Here is an 18,557-nt window from a genome sequence, read left to right as displayed (position 1 = left end):
AGGGATACCGTGCATGCACGCACTGCTTGGATGATACCGACAGTATATATTTGGGTAATTGTAGGAAGAATGTGTACCTGGGACATCGTCGATTTCTTCCGAGCAGGCATCCCGTAAGAAAGAAAGGCAAACATTTCAAAGGTGAGGTGGATCACCGGACGAAGCCTCGCCACCATACTGGTGCTGATGTACATGATATGGTCAAGGATTTGAAGGTAGTCTTTGGAAAGGGTCCTGGCGGACAACCTGTTCCGAATGACGCTGACGGACGCGCACCCATGTGGAAGAAGAAATCTATATTCTGGGACATGCCCTATTGGAAAGACCTAGAGGTCCGCTCTACAATCGACGTGATGCACGTGACGAAGAATCTTTGCGTGACCCTGCTTGGCTTCTTGCGCGTGTATGGGAAGACAAAAGATACACCTGAGGCACGGGAGGACCAGCAACGTATGCACGGAAAAGACAGCATACATCAGGGTCATGCCAGCTACGCTCTTACCAAAGAAGAGAAGGAAATCTTCTTTGAATGCCTGCTCAGTATTAAGGTACCGTCTGGCTTCTCGTTGAATATAAAGGGAATAATAAATATGGCAGAGAAAACGTTCCAGAACCTAAAGTCTCATGACTGCCACGTGATTATGACACAACTGCTTCCGGTTGCATTGAGAGGGCTTCTATCAGAAAATGTTCGATTAGCCATTGTGAAGCTATGTGCATTCCTGAATGCAATATCTCAGAAGGTAATCGATCCAGAAATCATACCAAAGTTACAGAATGATTTGGTGCAATGTCTTGTCAGTTTCGAGTTGGTGTTCCCACCATCCTTCTTCAACATCATGACGCACGTCCTAGTTCACCTATGCGAAGAGATTAATGTTTTGGGTCATGTATTTCTACACAATATGTTCCCCTTTGAGAGGCTCATGGGACTCTTAAAGAAATATGTTCATAACCATGCTAGGCTAGAAGGAAGCATCTCCAGGGGCCATGAAAATGAGGAGGTCATTGAGTTTTGTATTGACTTTATTCCTGATCTTAAGCCAATTGGTGTTCCTGAATCGCGGCATAAGGGCGGACTGGATGGAAAAGGCATGCTAGGAGGGAATCAAATAATATGTATGGACGGACATTCTCTCACTGAAGCACACTACACAGTTCTACAGAATTCCGCCTTGGTGGCTGATACGTCTCCAACGTATCTATAATTTTTGATTGGTCCATGCTATTATATTATCCATCTTGGATGTTTTATGGGCTTTACTATGCACTTTTATATTATTTTTGGGACTAACCTATTGACCCAGAGCCCAATGCCAATTACTGTTTTTCCCTTGTTTTAGTGTTTCGAAGAAAAGGAATATCAAACGGAATCGAAATGGAATGAAACCTTCTGGAGAAGTTATTTTTGGAAAGAAAGCAACCCGGGAGACTTGGAGTCCGCGTCAAGAAAGAAACGAGGGAGGCACGAGGCAGGGGGCGCGCCCACTCCCCTGGGCGCGCCCTCCACCCTCGTGGGCCCCTTGTGGCTCCCCTGACGTATTTCTTTCAACTATATATATCCATATACCCTAAAACCTTCGGGGAACAGAATAGATCTGGAGTTCCGCCGCCGCAAGCCTCTGTAGCCACCAAAAACCAATCGGGACCCTGTTCCGGCACCCTGCCGGAGGGGGGGAACCTTCACCGGTGGCCATCTTCATCATCTCGGCGATCTCCATGACGAGGAGGGAGTAGTTCACCCTCGGGGCTGAGGGTATGTACCAGTAGCTATGTGTTTGATCTCTCTCTCTCGTGTTCTTGAGGTGATTCGATCTTGATGTATCACGAGCTTTGCTATTATAGTTGGATTTTATGTTGCTTCTCCCCCTCTACTCTCTTGTAATGGATTGAGTTTTCCCTTTGAAGTAATCTTATCGGATTGAGTCTTTAATGATTTGAGAACACTTGATGTATGTCTTGCCGTGCGTATCTGTGGTGACAATGGGATATCACGTGATTCACTTGATGTATGTTTTGGTGATCAACTTGCGGGTTCCGCCCATGAACCTATGCATAGGGGTTGGCACACGTTTTCGTCTTGATTCTCCGGTAGAAACTTTGGGGCACTCTTTGAGGTTCTATGTGTTGGTTGAATAGATGAATCTAAGATTGTGTGATGCATATCGTATAATCATACCCACGGATACTTGAGGTGACATTGGAGTATCTAGGTGACATTAGGGTTTTGGTTGATTTGTGTCTTAAGGTGTTATTCTAGTACGAACTCTAGGGCTGTTTGTGACACTTATAGGAATAGCCCAATGGATTGATTGGAAAGAATAACTTTGAGGTGGTTTCGTACCCAACCATAATCTCTTCGTTTGTTCTCCGCTATTAGCGACTTTGGAGTGACTCTTTGTTGCATGTTGAGGGATAGTTATATGATCCAATTATGTTATTATTGTTGAGAGAACTTGCACTAGTGAAAGTATGAACCCTAGTCCTTGTTTCCTAGCATTGCAATACCGTTTATGCTCACTTTTATCATTAGTTACCTTGCTGTTTTTATATTTTCAGATTACAAAAACCTATATCTACCATCCATATTGCACTTGTATCACCATCTCTTCGTCGAACTAGTGCACCTATACAATTTACCATTGTATTGGGTGTGTTGGGGACACAAGAGACTCTTTGTTATTTGGTTGGAGGGTTGCTTGAGAGAGACCATATTCATCCTTCGCCTCCCATGGATTGATAAACCTTAGGTCATCCACTTGAGGGAAATTTGTTACTGTCCTACAAACCTCTGCACTTGGAGGCCCAACAACGTCTACAAGAAGAAGGTTGCGTAGTAGACATCAAGCTCTTTTCTGGCGCCGTTTCCGGGGAGTTGAGTGCTTGAAGGTATATCTTTAGATCTTGCAATCGAATCTTTTAGTTTCTTGTTTTATCACTAGTTTAGTTTATAAAAGAAAACTACAAAAAAATGGAATTGAGTTTGTCTCATACGCTTCATCTTTTTAATATCTTTCGTGAGTATGATGGAAAGGAAAATTGTGCCAAAGTACTAGAAGAAGAATTACATAGAATGCTTGGCATAAAATATGTGAATGATGAGCATGATTGCAATGTTGTTAGTATGAATTCTTTGAATACCCATTATGCTAATGATATGCAAAGCCACAAGCTTGGGGAAGCTATGTTTGATGAAGATGATATTTTTTGTCCCCCAAGCTTTGATGAGCAAATTTACTATGATGAAAGCATGCCTCCTATCTATGATGATTATTGTGATGACACATATGCTATAAATAATAATGATAACCATGAAACTTGTCATATTGATCTTAATTTTCAATCATATGATAGTTATTTTGTTGAGTTTGCTCCAACTACTATTCATGAGAATAAATTTGCTTATGTGGAGAGTAGTAAAATTTCTATGCAAGTAGATCATGAAAAGAATGTTTTATGTGCTGGTTATATTGTTGAATTCATTCATGATGCTACTGAAAATTATTATGAGGGAGGAACATATGCTTGTAGGAATTGCAACAATATCAAATTTCCTCTCTATGTGCTTAAAGTTTTAAAGTTATGCTTGTTTTGCCTTCATATGCTTGTTGATTATTGTTCCCATAAGTTGTTTGCTCACAAAATCCCTATGCATAGGAAGTGGGTTAGACTTAAATGTGCCAGTCATACTCTTCATGATGCTCTCTTTATGTTTCAATTCTTATCTTTTATGCGAGCATCATTGAAATCAGCATGCCTAGCTAGGGGCGTTAAATGATAGCGCTTGTTGGGAGGCAACCCAACTTTATTTTAGTTCCTTGCTTTTTGTTCCTGTTGAGTAATAAATAATTCATATAGCCTCTGGTTATATGTGGTTTTATGTTTTAATTAGTGTTTGTGCCAAGTAGAACCTTTGGGAAGACTTGGGTGAAGTCTTTATGATCATGCTGTAAAAAACAGAAGCTTTAGCGCTCACGAGATTAGCTAAAACTTTTTACTGGAGAGTGATATTTAGTTGAATCTTTTTGCAGATGATTACTAGACAAATTCCTCAGGTCCACCAATTTATTTTAGAATTTTTGGAATTCCAGAAGTTTGCGTTAGTTACAGATTACTACAGACTGTTCTGTTTTTGACAGATTCTGTGTTTCGTGTGTTGTTTGCTTATTTTGATGAATCTATGGCTAGTAAAATAGTTTATAAACCATAGAGAAGTTGGAATACAGTAGGTTTAACACCAATATAAATAAAGAATGAGTTCATTACAGTACCATGAAGTGGTGTTTTGTTTTCTTTCGCTAACGGAGCTCACGAGATTTTCTGTTGAGTTTTGTGTTGTGAAGTTTTCAAGTTTTGGGTAAAGATTCGATGGACTATGGAATAAGGAGTGGCAAGAGCCTAAGCTCGGGGATTCCCAAGGCACCCCAAGGTAATATTCAAGGACAACCAAGATCCTAAGCTTGGGGATGCCCCGGATGGCATCCCCTCTTTCGTCTTCGTTCATCGGTAACTTTACTTGGAGCTATATTTTTATTCACCACATGATATGTGTTTTGCTTGGAGCGTCATTTTATTTTCTTTAGATTTGCTTGCTGTTTGAATAAAATACCAAGATCTGAAATTCTTAAATGTTAGAGAGTCTTCACATAGTTGCATAATTATTCGACTACTCATTGATCTTCATCTATATCTTTCAGAGTAGTTTGTTGTTTGCTCTAGTGCTTTACTTAGATCTTTTAGAGCACGGTGGTGGTTTTATTTTGAAGAAATAGATGAACTCTCATGCTTCACTTATATTATTTTGAGAGTCTTAAATAGCATGGTAATTTGCTTAATCCTAATATGCTAGGTATTCAAGACTAGTAAAAACTTTCTTATGAGTGTGTTGAATACTAAGAGAAGTTTGATGCTTGATGATTGTTTTGAGATATGGAGGTAGTGATATTAAAGTTGTGCTAGTTGAGTAGTTGTGAATTTGATAAATACTTGTGTTGAAGTTTGCAAGTCCAGTAGCATGCACGTATGGTAAACGTTATGTAACAAATTTGAAACATGAGGTGTTCTTTGATTGTCTTCCTTATGAGTGGCGGTCGGGGATGAGCGATGGTCTTTTCCTACCAATCTATCCCCCCAGTAGCATGCAGGGTTGCTTGAGAGAGACCATCTTCATCCTACGCCTCCCACGGATTGATAAACCTTAGGTCATCCACTTGAGGGAAATTTGCTACTGTCCTACAAACCTCTGCACTTGGAGGCCCAACAACGTCAACAAGAAGAAGGTTGCGTAGTAGACATCAGTGGCTCCGTATATGGACGAACACAAGAATTTTCTACGCTCCAAACACCCGGAGCGGTCTGATGACTGGATTACACGTGAACAAACGGGGACTTTCGCTGGGTGGTTGCACACACGTGCCATGCATGACGCCTCTATTGAAGATGACCTGTACTTGCTGTCCCAGTTACCATCTTTGAATATAATGACTTCCAAAGTGTACGAGATAAATGGTAATGCATTTTACACGATCGCCCAAGATAAGAAGAGCACCAACCAAAACAGTGGTGTCCGCTTTGATGCAGCAACCAAGACGGGAAAGGAAACATATTATGGTTACATAGAGGACATATGGGAACTTGACTATAATGGTGGTTTGAAGGTACCTTTGTTTCGGTGCAAATGGGTCAATATGACACGAGGCGGGGTAACGGAAGACCCGCAGTACGGAATGACAATAGTGGATCTCAACAATCTTGCGTATGCAGATGAACCATTCGTCCTAGCCAATGATGGGGCACAGGTTTTCTATGTGAAGGACATGTCTATCAAGCCGACAAAAAGAAAAGATAAGTGAATGCATCATACAATGAGCCAAAGCGCCACATAGTTCTTTTTGGGAAGAGAAACATCGTGGGAGTGGATGACAAGACAGACATGTCAGAAGATTATGAAAAGTTTGATGAAATTGCTCCATTCACAGTGAATATTGACCCGAGCATCCAGTTAAATGATGAAGATTTTCCATGGTTACGGCGCAAAGGGACACACGCGAAGAAAAAGTTTCACACCCAAAGATCTGGGATGTGATCGGCTTCACTATCATCACTTTCTTCTGTGTTTCACACCCAGGAGGGAATCTCTATAATAGTTAGGGTAGTTATGTGTTTTGGCATTTGAAACGCGAAGAAATTTTATTTGCAAACAAATTCTTTCATTTATTTACTGATTTTTTCAGCTAAATGACCCTGAAATTGAAAAACACTTCAAATGAACTCCGAAAAGGTTGAAAGTTGGCATGGTATCATAATTTCACCCACATAGCATGTGCAAAAAAGTAGAGAGGGTTACGGCAAAAACTGGATGCACTTCGTGTACAAAATGGACAATCTCTTTCGAAGTATCAGGGTTTCGGACGAAAACTTATCTGTTACAAAGGCATTTCATTTTTTAAATAACCTAAGCATTACCAAATCGAATATAATGATAAAATACACTAATATTAAACATAAGAAAAAAGAATCACTGAAAAATGTATTTTTAAAGTTAAGTTATTCACAAACTAGTGATTCACACAAATTTCAAATAATTCAAAATTTAAACTATTCAAATTTGAAAACTACCGGCACTAACAGAAAGTTTGTAATTTTTTGTACATAAAGAAAAAATATTCACAAAGAAACTCTAAATACAGCAAAAAACAACTTAGAAATAAATAAAAGAAAATAAATAAAGCAAAAAAAACCCGCCTACTAGGCCACAGCGGCCTGCATACGACTAGAAACCCAACCTGTTGTTGGGCCAGGATGCAGGCCCGCGAGGCCCAGTTGGCCCACAGGGCAGCACAAAACAGGTAGGCCCAGAAGGCCTGCTTTGAAGAGGAGCTTGAAGGAGCAGCCGCGGCTGGGTTTATAAACCAGTGCGGCTGCCCTTCGCTAGGCGAGGTGGGACTAAACTTTGCGCGCCCCGCTTGGCAGCGCAGACCCTTTAGTACCGGCTCATGGCTCCAACCGGTACTAAAGGGGGGGTCTTTAGTACCGGTTGGAGCCACCACCCGGTACTAAAGGGGGTCCCTTCCCGCCGCTTGGCCTGGCCAAATTTGACCTTTAGTACCGGTTGGTGGCACCAACCGGTACTAAAGGCCCATCCTATATAAGCATCACTTACAAATTTCGTCAGTTTTCATCTGCTTCTTATCCTCTGCCCCGTCGCCCGCCGCCCCCCGTCGCTGCCCCCGTCGTTGCCCCCATTGACGCCCCCGTCGCCACCCCTCGTCGACGCCCCCGTCGCCGCCCCGTCCCCGTCCCCGTCGTCGCCGCCCCGTCCCCGTCCCCGTTGTCGCCATCCGCGTCGTCGCCGCCCGTCGCCGCCCCCCGTCGCCTCGCCACGCCGATGAGCTCCTACCCCGGCCGCCATGCCCACACACACACACACATTGTTAATTAGTTGTAAAATTGTTAGTATCTTTTGTTGGGGAATGTATTAATTTCAAAATTTTCCTACGCACACGCAAGATCATGGTGATGCATAGCAACGAGAGGGGAGAGTGTCGTCCACGTACCCTCGTAGACCGTTAAGCGGAAGCGTTATGACAACGCGGTTGATGTAGTCGTACGTCTTCACGATCGACCGATCCTCAGTACCGAACGTACGGCACCTCCGCGTTCAGCACACGTTCAGCTCGGTGACGTCCCGCGAACTCACGATCCAGTAGAGCTCGGGGAAGAGTTTCGTTAGCATGACGGTGTGGTGATGATGTTGATGAAGCTACCGTCGCAGGGCTTCGCCTAAGCACCGCTACAGTATGACAGAGGTGGATTATGGTGGAGGGGGGCACCGCACACGGCTGGGAGAGATCAATGATCAACTTGTGTGTCTAGAGGTGCCCCCCTGCCCCCGTATATAAATGAGCAAGGGGGGAGGCCGCCCTAGAGGGCGCCCCAGGAGGAGGAATCCTCCTCCTAGTAGGAGAAGGATTCCCCTCTTTCCTACTCCTACTAGGAGGGGAAAAGGAAGGGGGAGAAGGAAAGGGGGGCGCCGCCCCCCCTCTCCTAGTCCAATTCGGGCCAGAGGGGGAGGGGGCGCGCGGCCTGCCTTGGCCGGCCCCTCTCTCTCCAGTAGGGCCAACAAGGCCCATTAACCCCCGGGGGGTTTCCATAACCCCTCCGGCACTCCGGTAAAATCCCGATTTCACCCGGAACTCTTCCGACGTACAAATGTAGGCTTCCAATATATCAATCTTCATGTCTCGACCATTTCGAGACTCATCGTCATGTCCGTGATCATATCCGGGGCTCCGAACTACCTTCGGTACATCAAAACATATAAACTCATAATACCGATCGTCACAGAACTTTAAGCGTGCAGACCCTACGGGTTCGAGAACTATGTAGACATGACCGAGACATTTCTCCGGTCAATAACTAATAGCAGAACCAGGATGCTCATATTGGTTCCTACATATTCTACGAAAATCTTTATCGGTCAAACCGCATAACAATATACGTTGTTCCCTTTGTCATCGGTCTGTTACTTGCCCGAGATTCGATCATCGGTATCCCAATACCTAGCTCAATCTCGTTACCGGCAAGTCTCTTTACTCGTTCTGTAATGCATCATCCCGTAACTAACTTATTAGTCACGTTGCTTGCAAGGCTTATTATGATGTGCATTACCGAGAGGGCCCAGAGATACATCTCCGACAATCGGAGTGACAAATCCTAATCTCGATCTATGCCAACTCAACAAGTACCATCGGAGACACCTGTAGAGCACCTTTATAATCACCCAGTTACGTTGTGACATTTGGTAGCACAAAAAGTGTTCCTCCGGTAATCGGGAGTTGCATAATCTCATAGTCATAGGAACATGTATAAGTCATGAAGAAAGCAATAGCAGTAAACTAAAACGATCAAGTGCTAAGCTAACGGAATGGGTCAAGTCAATCACATCATTATCCTAATGATGTGATCCCGTTTATCAAATGACAACTCTTTGTCCATGGCTAGGAAACTTAACCATCTTTGATTAACGAGCTAGTCAAGTAGAGGCATACTAGTGACACTCTGTTTGTCTATGTATTCACACATGTACTAAGTTTCCGTAGTACAATTCTAGCATGAATAATAAACATTTATCACGATATAAGGAAATATGAATAACAACTTTATTATTGCCTCTAGGGCATATTTCCTTCAGTCTCCCACTTGCACTTGAGTCAATAATCTAGTTTCACATCATCATGTGATTTAACACCAATAGTTCACATCTTTATGTGATTAGTTCACATCTCCATGTGACTAACACCCAAAGGGTTTACTAGAGTTAATAATCTAGTTCACATAGCTATGTGATTAACACCCAAAGAGTGATCATGTTTTGCTTGTGAGAGAAATTTAGTCAACGGGTCTGCCACATTCAGAGCCGTATGTATTTTGCAAATTTTCTATGTCTACAATGCTTTGCACGGAGCTACTCTAGCTAATTGCTCCCACTTTCAATATGTATCTAGATCGAGACTTAGAGTCATCCAGATCGGTGTTAAAGCTTGCATCGACGTAACTCTTTACGACAAACTCTTTGTCACCTCCATAACCGAGAAACATTTCCTTATTCCACTAAGGATATTTTTGACCGTTGTCCAGTGATCCACTCCTGGATCACTATTGTACCCTCTTTCCAAACTTATGGTGAGGTACACAATAGGTCTGGTACACAGCATAGCATACTTTATAGAACCTATGACTGAGGCATAGGGAATGACTTTTCATTCTCTTTTTATTTTCTGCCATGGTCGGGTTTTGAGTCTTTACTCAACTTCAGACCTTGCAACACAGGCAAGAACTCCTTCTTTGACTGTTCTATTTTGAACTACTTCAAAATCTTGTCAAGGTATGTACTCATTGAAAATATATCAAGCATATTGATCTATCTCTATAGATCTTGATACTCAATATGTAAGTAGCTTCACCGAGGTCTTTCTTTGAAAAACTCCTTTCAAACACTCCTTTATGCTTCCAAAAAATTCTACATTATTTCCGATCAACAATATGTCATTCACATATACTTATCAGAAATGTTGTAGTGCTCCCACTCACTTTCTTGTAAATACAGGCTTCACCGCAAGTCTGTATAAAACCATATGCTTTGATCACTTTATCAAAGCATATATTCCAACTCCGAGATGCTTGCACCAGTCCATAGATGGATCGCTGGAGCTTGCTCACTTTGTTAGCACCTTTAGGATCGACGAAACCTTCTGGTTGTATCATATACAACTCTTCTTTAAGAAATCCATTAAGGAATGCAGTTTTGACATCCATTTGCCAGATTTCATTAAATGCGGCAACTACTAACATGATTCGGACAGACTTTTAAGCATCAATACGAGTGAGAAAATCTCATCGTAGTCAACACCTTGAACTTGTCGAAAATATTTTTCGACAATTCGAGCTTTGTAGAGAGTAACACTACTATCAGTGTCCGTCTTCCTCTTGAAGATCCATTTATTCTTAATGACTCACCGATCATCGGGCAAGTCAATCAAAGTCCATACTTTGTTCTCATACATGGATCTCATCTCAGATTTCATGGCCTCAAGCCATTTTGCGGAATCTGGGATCATCATCGCTTCCCCATAGTTCGTAGGTTCGTCATGGTCTAGTAACATGACTTCCAGAAAGGATTTTCGTACCACTCTGGTGTGGACCATACTCTGGTTGTCCTACGAGGTTCGGTGGTAACTTGATCTGAAATTTCATGATCATCATCATTAGCTTCCTCACTAATTGGTGTAGAGATCACTAGAACTGATTTCTGTGATGAACTACTTTCCAATTCGGGAGAAGGTACAATTACCTTATCAAGTTCTACATTCCTCCCACTCACTTCTTTCGGGAGAAACTTCTTCTCAAGAAAGGATTCACTCTTTAGCAACAAAGATACTGCCTTTCGGATCTGTGATAGAAGGTGTACCCAACAGTTTCTTTTGGATATCCGATGAAGACGCACTTTTCCGATTTAGGTTTGTGCTTATCAGGCTGAAACTTTTTCACATAAGCATCACAACCCTAACCTTTAAGAAACAACAGCTTAGGTTTCTAGCCAAACCATAGTTCATACGGTGTCGTCTCAACGGATTAGACGGTGCCCTATATAATGTGAATGTAGCTGTCTCTAATGCATAACCCCAAAATGATAGTGGCAAATCGGTAAGAGACATCATAGATTGCACTATATCCAATAAAATATGGTTATGATGTTCGGACACACCATTATATTGTGGTGTTCCAGGTGGCATGAATTTCTGAAACTATTCCACATTGTTTTAGTTGAAGACCAAACTCGTAACTCAAATATTCGTCTCCGCGGTCAGAACATAGAAACTTTATTTTCTTGTTATGATGATTTTCCAGTTCACTCTGAAATTCTTTGAACTTTTCAAATGTTTCAGACTTATGTTTCATCAAGTAGATATACCCATATCTTCTCAAATCATCTGTGAAGGTGAGAAAATAATGATACCTGCCGTGAGCCTCAATATTCATTGGACCACATACATCAGTATGTATGATTTCCAATAAATCCGTTGCTCGCTCCATTGTTCCGGAGAACGGCGTTTTAGTCATCTTGCCCATGAGGCATGGTTCGCAAGCATCAACTGATTCATAATCAAGTGATTCCAAAAGCCCATCAGCATGGAGTTTCTTCATGCGCTTTACACCAATATGACCCAAACGGCAGTGCCACAAATAAGTTGCACTATCATTATTAACTTTGCATCTTTTGGCTTCAATATTATGAATATGTGTATCACTATGATCGAGATCCAACAAACCAATTTCATTGGGTGTATAACCATAGAAGGTTTTATTCATGTCAACAGAACAACAATTATTCTCTAACTTAAATGAATAATAGTATTGCAATAAACATGATCAAATCATATTCATGCTCAACGCAAACACCAAATAACATTTATTTAGGTTCAACACTAATCTCGAAAGTATAGGGAGTGTGCGATGATGATCATATCATTCTTGGAACCACTTCCAACACACATCGTCACTTCACCCTTAACTAGTCTCTGTTTATTCTGCAACTCCCGTTTCAAGTTACTACTCTTAGCAACTGAACTAATATCAAATACCGAGGGGTTGCTATAAACACTAGTAAAGTACACATCAATAACATGTATATCAAATATACCTTTGTTCATTTTGCCATCCTTCTTATCCGCCAAGTATCTAGGGGCAGTTCTGCTTCCAGTGACCAGTCCCTTTGCAGTAGAAACACTTAGTCTCAGGCTTAGGTCTACACTTGGGCTTCTTCACTTGAGCAGCAACTTGCTTGACGTTTTTCTTGAAGTTCCCCTTTCTTCCCTTTGCCCTTTTGTTGAAACTAGTGGTCTTGTCAACCATCAACACTTGATGTTTTTCTTGATTTCTACCTTCATCGATTTCAGCATCACGAAGAGCTTGGGAATCATTTTTGTTATCCCTTGCATATTATAGTTCATCACGAAGTTCTAGTAACTTGGTGATAGTGACTAGAGAACTCTGTCAATCACTATCTTATCTAGAAGATTAACTTCCACTTGATTCAAGTGATTGTAGTACTCAGACATTCTAAGCACATGCTCACTAGCTGAGCTATTCTCCTCCATCTTGTAGGCAAAGTACTGTCAGAGGTCTCATACCTCTTGACACGGGCATGAGTATGAAATACCAATTTCAACTCTTAGAACATCTTATATGTTCCGTGGCATTCAAAACGTTTTTGAAGTCCCGGTTCTAAGCCGTAAAGCATGGTGCACTAAACTATTAAGTAGTCATCATACCGAGCTTTCTCAAACGTTCATAACGTGTGCATCTACTCCTGCAATAGGTCTGTCACCTAGCGGTGCATCAAGGACATAATTCTTCTGTGCAGCAATAAGGATAATCCTCAGATCACGGATCCAATCCGCATCATTGCTACTAACATCTTTCAACTTTATTTTCTCTAGGAACATATCTATCCCTAATAATAAAGCACGGATTGACTCCGTGGATTCACCGTCACAATACGCTTCTTCCTGTGATTTTGCGCTTTTAGTTTGAATTTAAAACATATTCGAGGTGGTACTAAATTTTGTCTCCTCCACAATATTATTGACTCGATTGACCGCTACGTTTCGCTTAGCTGGGCTGCGATCCAGTTGGGCCTTGGCCCATCTCTCTATTATGCCCGTCCGCTCACCGTCGTCATACTTTTGCTAAAACACCCCTGTGTTTTTCAGTAATACAACCCGTAGTCCTTATTTTACTAATAATGTTTCATTAAAAAAAGGTACGTTTTATCCAAACGCTCAGCGGACAAGTGAAGGTCAGGTGCGGGCGGAGCTGGGCGGAGCTGCGGCAGAAGGGGTGGTGTGACGGAGCAGGAGAAGATGTTCAGGCGCGGCGCGGTGGGCGGAGCGGGAGAGGTTCATGCGGAGCTGTGGCAAAAGGGGCGGTGCAACGGAGCAGGAGAAGATGGCCGAGAAGATGTTCAGGCACGGCGTGGCGGGCGGAGCAGCAGAGGTTCAGGCGCGGCGCGGCGGGCAGAGCAAGAGAGGTTCAGGGGAGATGCCAGCGGAGCAGGAGAGTTCATGGGCGGTGGAGCAGGAGAGGTTCATGGGCGGTGCCCTTGTCGCCGGACGGCCATCCTTGCTGTGCTTGACGGAGGATAGAAGGGGGAACATTTTCTGGTGGGTACGCCGGCCGCGGGCGCGCTTTGCTGTGACCTTTCCGCCACCACCAATCCTCTCCGGCCTCCTCCGTATCCTTCTCAATCTCGGACGAGCTATTCCCGTGCCGTGATTTGGATGGACAATAGGAGGTCGTGTCCTTCTCCAACACCAAGCAATGGAGTGCCCGACCCGGATTTGAGTTGTTTGCTATAAGAAGGAGCGGTCCTCGGCCGAAATCTCCATCAGATTGCGTCCTTGGACCATAAGCTCCATCAAAGCCCGTCCAAATTGCTTTTTTTAACGCAACGTACAATGTCGCCGTCGAGTTCGCCGGAGGAGGAAGTGCCGAGTTCGCCGGAGGAACAAAACCATCTGTCCAACCGCCCAATTTCGCCTGCCTCAGCTACACCAGAGGTAATGTATCGCCTTCATATTCACTGGATGGAATCCCCTGTTTCTCCCCTGTCTCTTGTCTCCGATTCTGTTCTGTAGCCTGACTGAAATAAGGGACAGTACTTTACTTAATTTATAAAGCATGAGAAAACTGATGGAGGATGGTTAGTACAGCAGCAAAGTTTTGTAAGCTCAAATTTGTAGACTGATTTAGTAGTCTCTGTGAGTGCTACATGCAAGTCAGTTTAGAGTGTCTGAGGGGAACGGCCTGGTCCATCTTTTCTTGTGATGTGAATTATGATGTAGGACATAGCCACAAGGGTTATTTCTTCTCTTGGCAAGTAATCTTAAGACTTTATTCCCCGGGTGATTCGTAAGACAGATTACCCTACACAATTCACAGTTTTAGTATCTCTTATGCACCTAAATATATCTGTAACTGAAAAAAATCAGGTTCCCACAGGTTTTGACTTGACTAACAAATTTAAGTGAATTTGTTATTCCTTTTTGTGCTCTTATTTTTATTACTCAAATAAATCTGTAATTTAGCCAGGCTAAAATCAATGGGATGCAGGCCATAACCATGTACACTGGTACTGTAGGCAAACAACTACACTGGTACTGAAGGCAAACAACTAGGACAAAGGGAAGATGACCATCCAACAAGAAGGTGCAGAACAGCCTATATCGCATGTGGGAGGTGTGCCACGAACAGCCCACAAATGGAGTCCCCCACCCGCCAACTAGACGAAGCTGAATGTCGACGGCTCCTTTTCCCATGATGACGGGAGGGCCGGGACGGGAATGGTGCTCCGTGACCAGGAAGGGGCCATTATTTTCTCCGCGTGTCGCTCGCTATGGTCTTGCCCGGACCCTCTACATGCCGAGCTAGCTGGGTGCATGGAGGGCATAGCTTTGGCCCTCCAATGGACGGAGCTGCCGTTTATCGTCGAGTGCGATAGTCTGCAGGCAGTGCAACTGATCAATGCCTCAGGACAAGACCAGTCGCAGTACGCCATGGTGGTCTCGGAAGTGAAGCATCTTATGAGTGAAAGGGAGTGTCATGTTATTCATATTTCTCGAGAGCAGAATAATGTAAGCCATACGTTGGCGAACTTTGGAAGGACGGAAGACCGTACTGTGGTCTGGCTCCGCTCCGGCCCGGACAATATCCCTAGCTTGTGTAGGGAGGACCTTCTTGGCTCTTGAGTAATACAAATCCCTTTTACCCCGCAAAAAAAACTATGGACTGTTAGTGTATTGATAGTGCTAATTATATACTATCCTAAGTAAGCATAAATTACAGTGCCCAAGATATATTATCAGAGTAACCAGAGTTTGGGTGTATTTTTTGGAGTTTTGTTCCTTAAGAGTTTCTCTTCCAGAGGGAGACAACTACTTTCTTTGTCCTTACTCATATAGTACTAATGAAATCCAATTGCATACTGAAATCTACTTGGTTATTCTTCACTTATAGTGGTATTAATGAAATCCAGTTGCTTACTCATCTATTAGCTTAGCAAAACTGAAACTATATATACTGTACTGTACTTTCAGTAATATAGATGCCCCATCTCGAAGTCCCCAAGTACCAGGTGCTTGCTCCCAGATCCGCACTATATACCCAATTTTTGCTTGATTGTGCAGATTTGTAAAAAATTCGATTTGGAGACAAGTTAGAATAACCTTGTGAATTATTGCTAGCCTTGCAAGAGGCAGGCAAGGAAGGCCTGAATGTTGCTGAAGCCGAGCTCATAAACGTCTCACGTCATGTGGTTCTGTGATATTATGAATCTTCTTCTCTGAAGTGTGTAGTCTTCTAGCGTTATTCCCTTAGTTTTTTTTCATATGCATGACAAAGAAAAGTGACATGCATTTTAAATCGTTGGAAGTAAGCGTTGATGTGTTGTGAGAACAATTAATGATGTACCTTCATCTGCATGAAGAACGAAGATTTTTCATGATTTTGTATATCCTTCAGTTGCTTGCTGTAACATGAAGAATTCACAAGCATTCATATGTAGCAGTGAGTAGAATCCATATGTAGCAGCAAGTCATGTTTGTACGTTTATACATTAGAGGTGTTTGGGCATGAGTCAATTGGTTGTAGCAGCAGTTAGCAAGTCTTCTACAGAGTTGAATGTATCTTTACGTAAGGTTAAACTTCTATTTTTGTTTCCCTCAAGCATGCCAGGTCAAGCATGGTAGAAAAGTTGAATGTTTAATACTTGTCATTGGTCTGGATCTGAAATATTCTACCAACAAACTAACGGTTTGAGGCTTACCTTTTATTTGTGTTGTAACTACAGAAAATAGATGACATCACTGAACTAAACATTGCAGAGGATTTGGATAATCGACCTTAAACAAAGCAAAAATTGTTGAACCAGGTGTTCTGGAGCCATCGCCAATGTCGCCAACTATGTCAGCATCTACACCAATTTCTGAATGTTTTGAATCCATTGTGCCGGAATTAGATGATCAGATAGATAATGATCCATTGCCATCTACTCCATCACCATCTAGCTCAACATTATCTCCTGTTTTCTCATTACATGATATTAAGGAACCAGATTCAAATAAAGAGATCAAAGTTGATGAGACATGATTATCTCCCACAAGGTATTTGTTTGATTTATTATTTGTACACTTTTGTATTTAATAAATTCTTAAATTATTGTTTTTTTGCAGACTATGCATTGACCGACCATGATCTATGTGCACATATAGCAGTAGAATCATCTTTGAGTAAAGAATTGCTGGTTCGGATAGATAGAAGTTATGTGTTACAAAATCAATTGATGTGCCTGCTAGATGAAAAGGAGTGGGTAAATGATGATGTAAGTACACTTACTAAAACAGGAAAGAGTTTCTAAGCACTAATATTTATCAGTATTGTATTTTTTGAAATCCTAATTTCAGGTGATCTATGCATATATATGTTGTTTAAAGGACTAAATTCATGTCCAGAATGACAATAAAGTATATGTTGAGAGTCCTTTTGTTACCTCACTATTAAGACGGGATGGTAACCTTGGCATACAAGAAGATAGTGCCTTTATGACAAATATTGTCCAAAAATATATGGAGTATGACATGGTAATATACATATCCATAACTTTCATGTTTTATGTTTCAAGCATTTTTATTTTTTCCCTAATTATCTTTATTACAGATAGAACTTCCAATAAATGCCAGCAACATGCATTGGTATTTAGCTATCGTGAATACAAAAAAGCGTGAGATTCAAGTACTGGACTCATTGTGCTGGAAGTTTGTCCGAGAGGACCTTGCTATTACGGTTAGTTACAACACCAATTTCAATCCTACATGTAAATGATATAAATTCATATTTTGTTAATGTCTATCATTTCTGAACATCAAATCTTTTTTAGCTACGAGGAGTACAATTTCATTTGGATATTCTTAAAAGTCAAAACCTGATTAAGGACGATTGGAAAGACGTTGATCTTACTGAATGAAAGATCACAGAACAATTACAAACTCCAATTCAAGAAGACAGTTTTCTTGTGGTTTATTTACGGTCAAATTTATGGAATATTTCACCGGATGTACACTATCCTACCCAATTACACAGGTATAAATCATTTTTGTTTAATAAAAAGTATGTTATTTTTAAAATGTACTAATAATTTTTTGTGTTGCACAGGAAATGATTTTTGAGCCGTGCATATTGGGTTAGAGTTTGTGATATCCTCCCGTTGCAACGCACGGGCATTTGTGCTAGTAAAAAATAAATGGGGAGCAACAACACAAGCTATTGATCTACAACATAGATATGCAAATACTACCAGGACTAAGTTCATGATAAATTTAAAGTTCAATTAATCATATTACTTAAGAACTCCCACTTAGATAGACATCCCTCTAATCATCTAAGTGATCACGTGATCCATATCAACTAAACCATGTCCGATCATCACGTGAGATGGAGTAGTTTTCAATGGTGAACATCACTATGTTGATCATATCTACTATATGATTCACGCTCGACCTTTCGGTCTCAGTGTTCTCGTCAAGTTTAACCCGAGTATTCCGCGTGTGCAAAACTGTCTTACACCCGTTGTAGATGAACATTGAGCTTATCACACCCGATCATCACGTGGTGTCTCGGCACGACGAACTTTGGCAACGGTGCATACTCAGGGAGAACACTTTTACCTTGAAATTTAGTGAGAGATCATCTTATAAAGCTACCGTCGAACTAAGCAAAATAAGATGAATAAAAGATAAACATCACATGCAATCAAAATATGTGACATGATATGGCCATCATCATCTTGTGCTTTTGATCTCCATCTCCAAAGTACTGTCATGATCTTCATTTTACCGGCATGACACCATGATCTCCATCATCTTGATCTCTATCAACGTGCCGTCACTGAAGGAAATAAGCCCTAGAGGCAATAATAAAGTTATTATTTATTTCCTTATATC

At 41.7% G+C, this 18,557-nt stretch overlaps 1 protein-coding gene and 1 long non-coding RNA gene across 2 annotated transcripts; both read left to right on the top strand.

Annotated features, from left to right (window-relative positions):
* Positions 1 to 14,903: 14,903 nt before the first annotated feature.
* LOC141039010 (uncharacterized) lies at positions 14,904 to 15,308 on the top strand. Its single transcript, XM_073506424.1, has one exon. It carries the CDS (start codon positions 14,904 to 14,906, stop codon positions 15,306 to 15,308), a length of 405 nt encoding a protein of 134 aa, XP_073362525.1.
* A 1,146-nt stretch (positions 15,309 to 16,454) lies between these two features.
* Positions 16,455 to 17,844, top strand: LOC109761833 (uncharacterized). The gene is made up of 6 exons (XR_002232599.4): positions 16,455 to 16,721; positions 16,791 to 16,939; positions 17,022 to 17,198; positions 17,275 to 17,400; positions 17,495 to 17,697; positions 17,770 to 17,844. It is a non-coding gene; the product is annotated as an uncharacterized lncRNA (long non-coding RNA).
* The last annotated feature ends 713 nt before the right edge of the window (positions 17,845 to 18,557 follow it).

This window comes from Aegilops tauschii, chromosome 1, assembly GCF_002575655.3.
Source record: "Aegilops tauschii subsp. strangulata cultivar AL8/78 chromosome 1, Aet v6.0, whole genome shotgun sequence".
In the NCBI taxonomy this organism is placed as follows: Eukaryota; Viridiplantae; Streptophyta; class Magnoliopsida; order Poales; family Poaceae; genus Aegilops; species Aegilops tauschii.
Note: the sequence above shows the minus strand (reverse complement) of the source record. Positions and strands in the feature narration are given on the sequence as shown.

Bases quoted from the DNA above. Each gene is read 5' to 3' on its own strand.
- LOC141039010 (XM_073506424.1), top strand. From the start codon at position 14,904: ATGGTGCTCCGTGACCAGGAAGGGGCCATTATTTTCTCCGCGTGTCGC.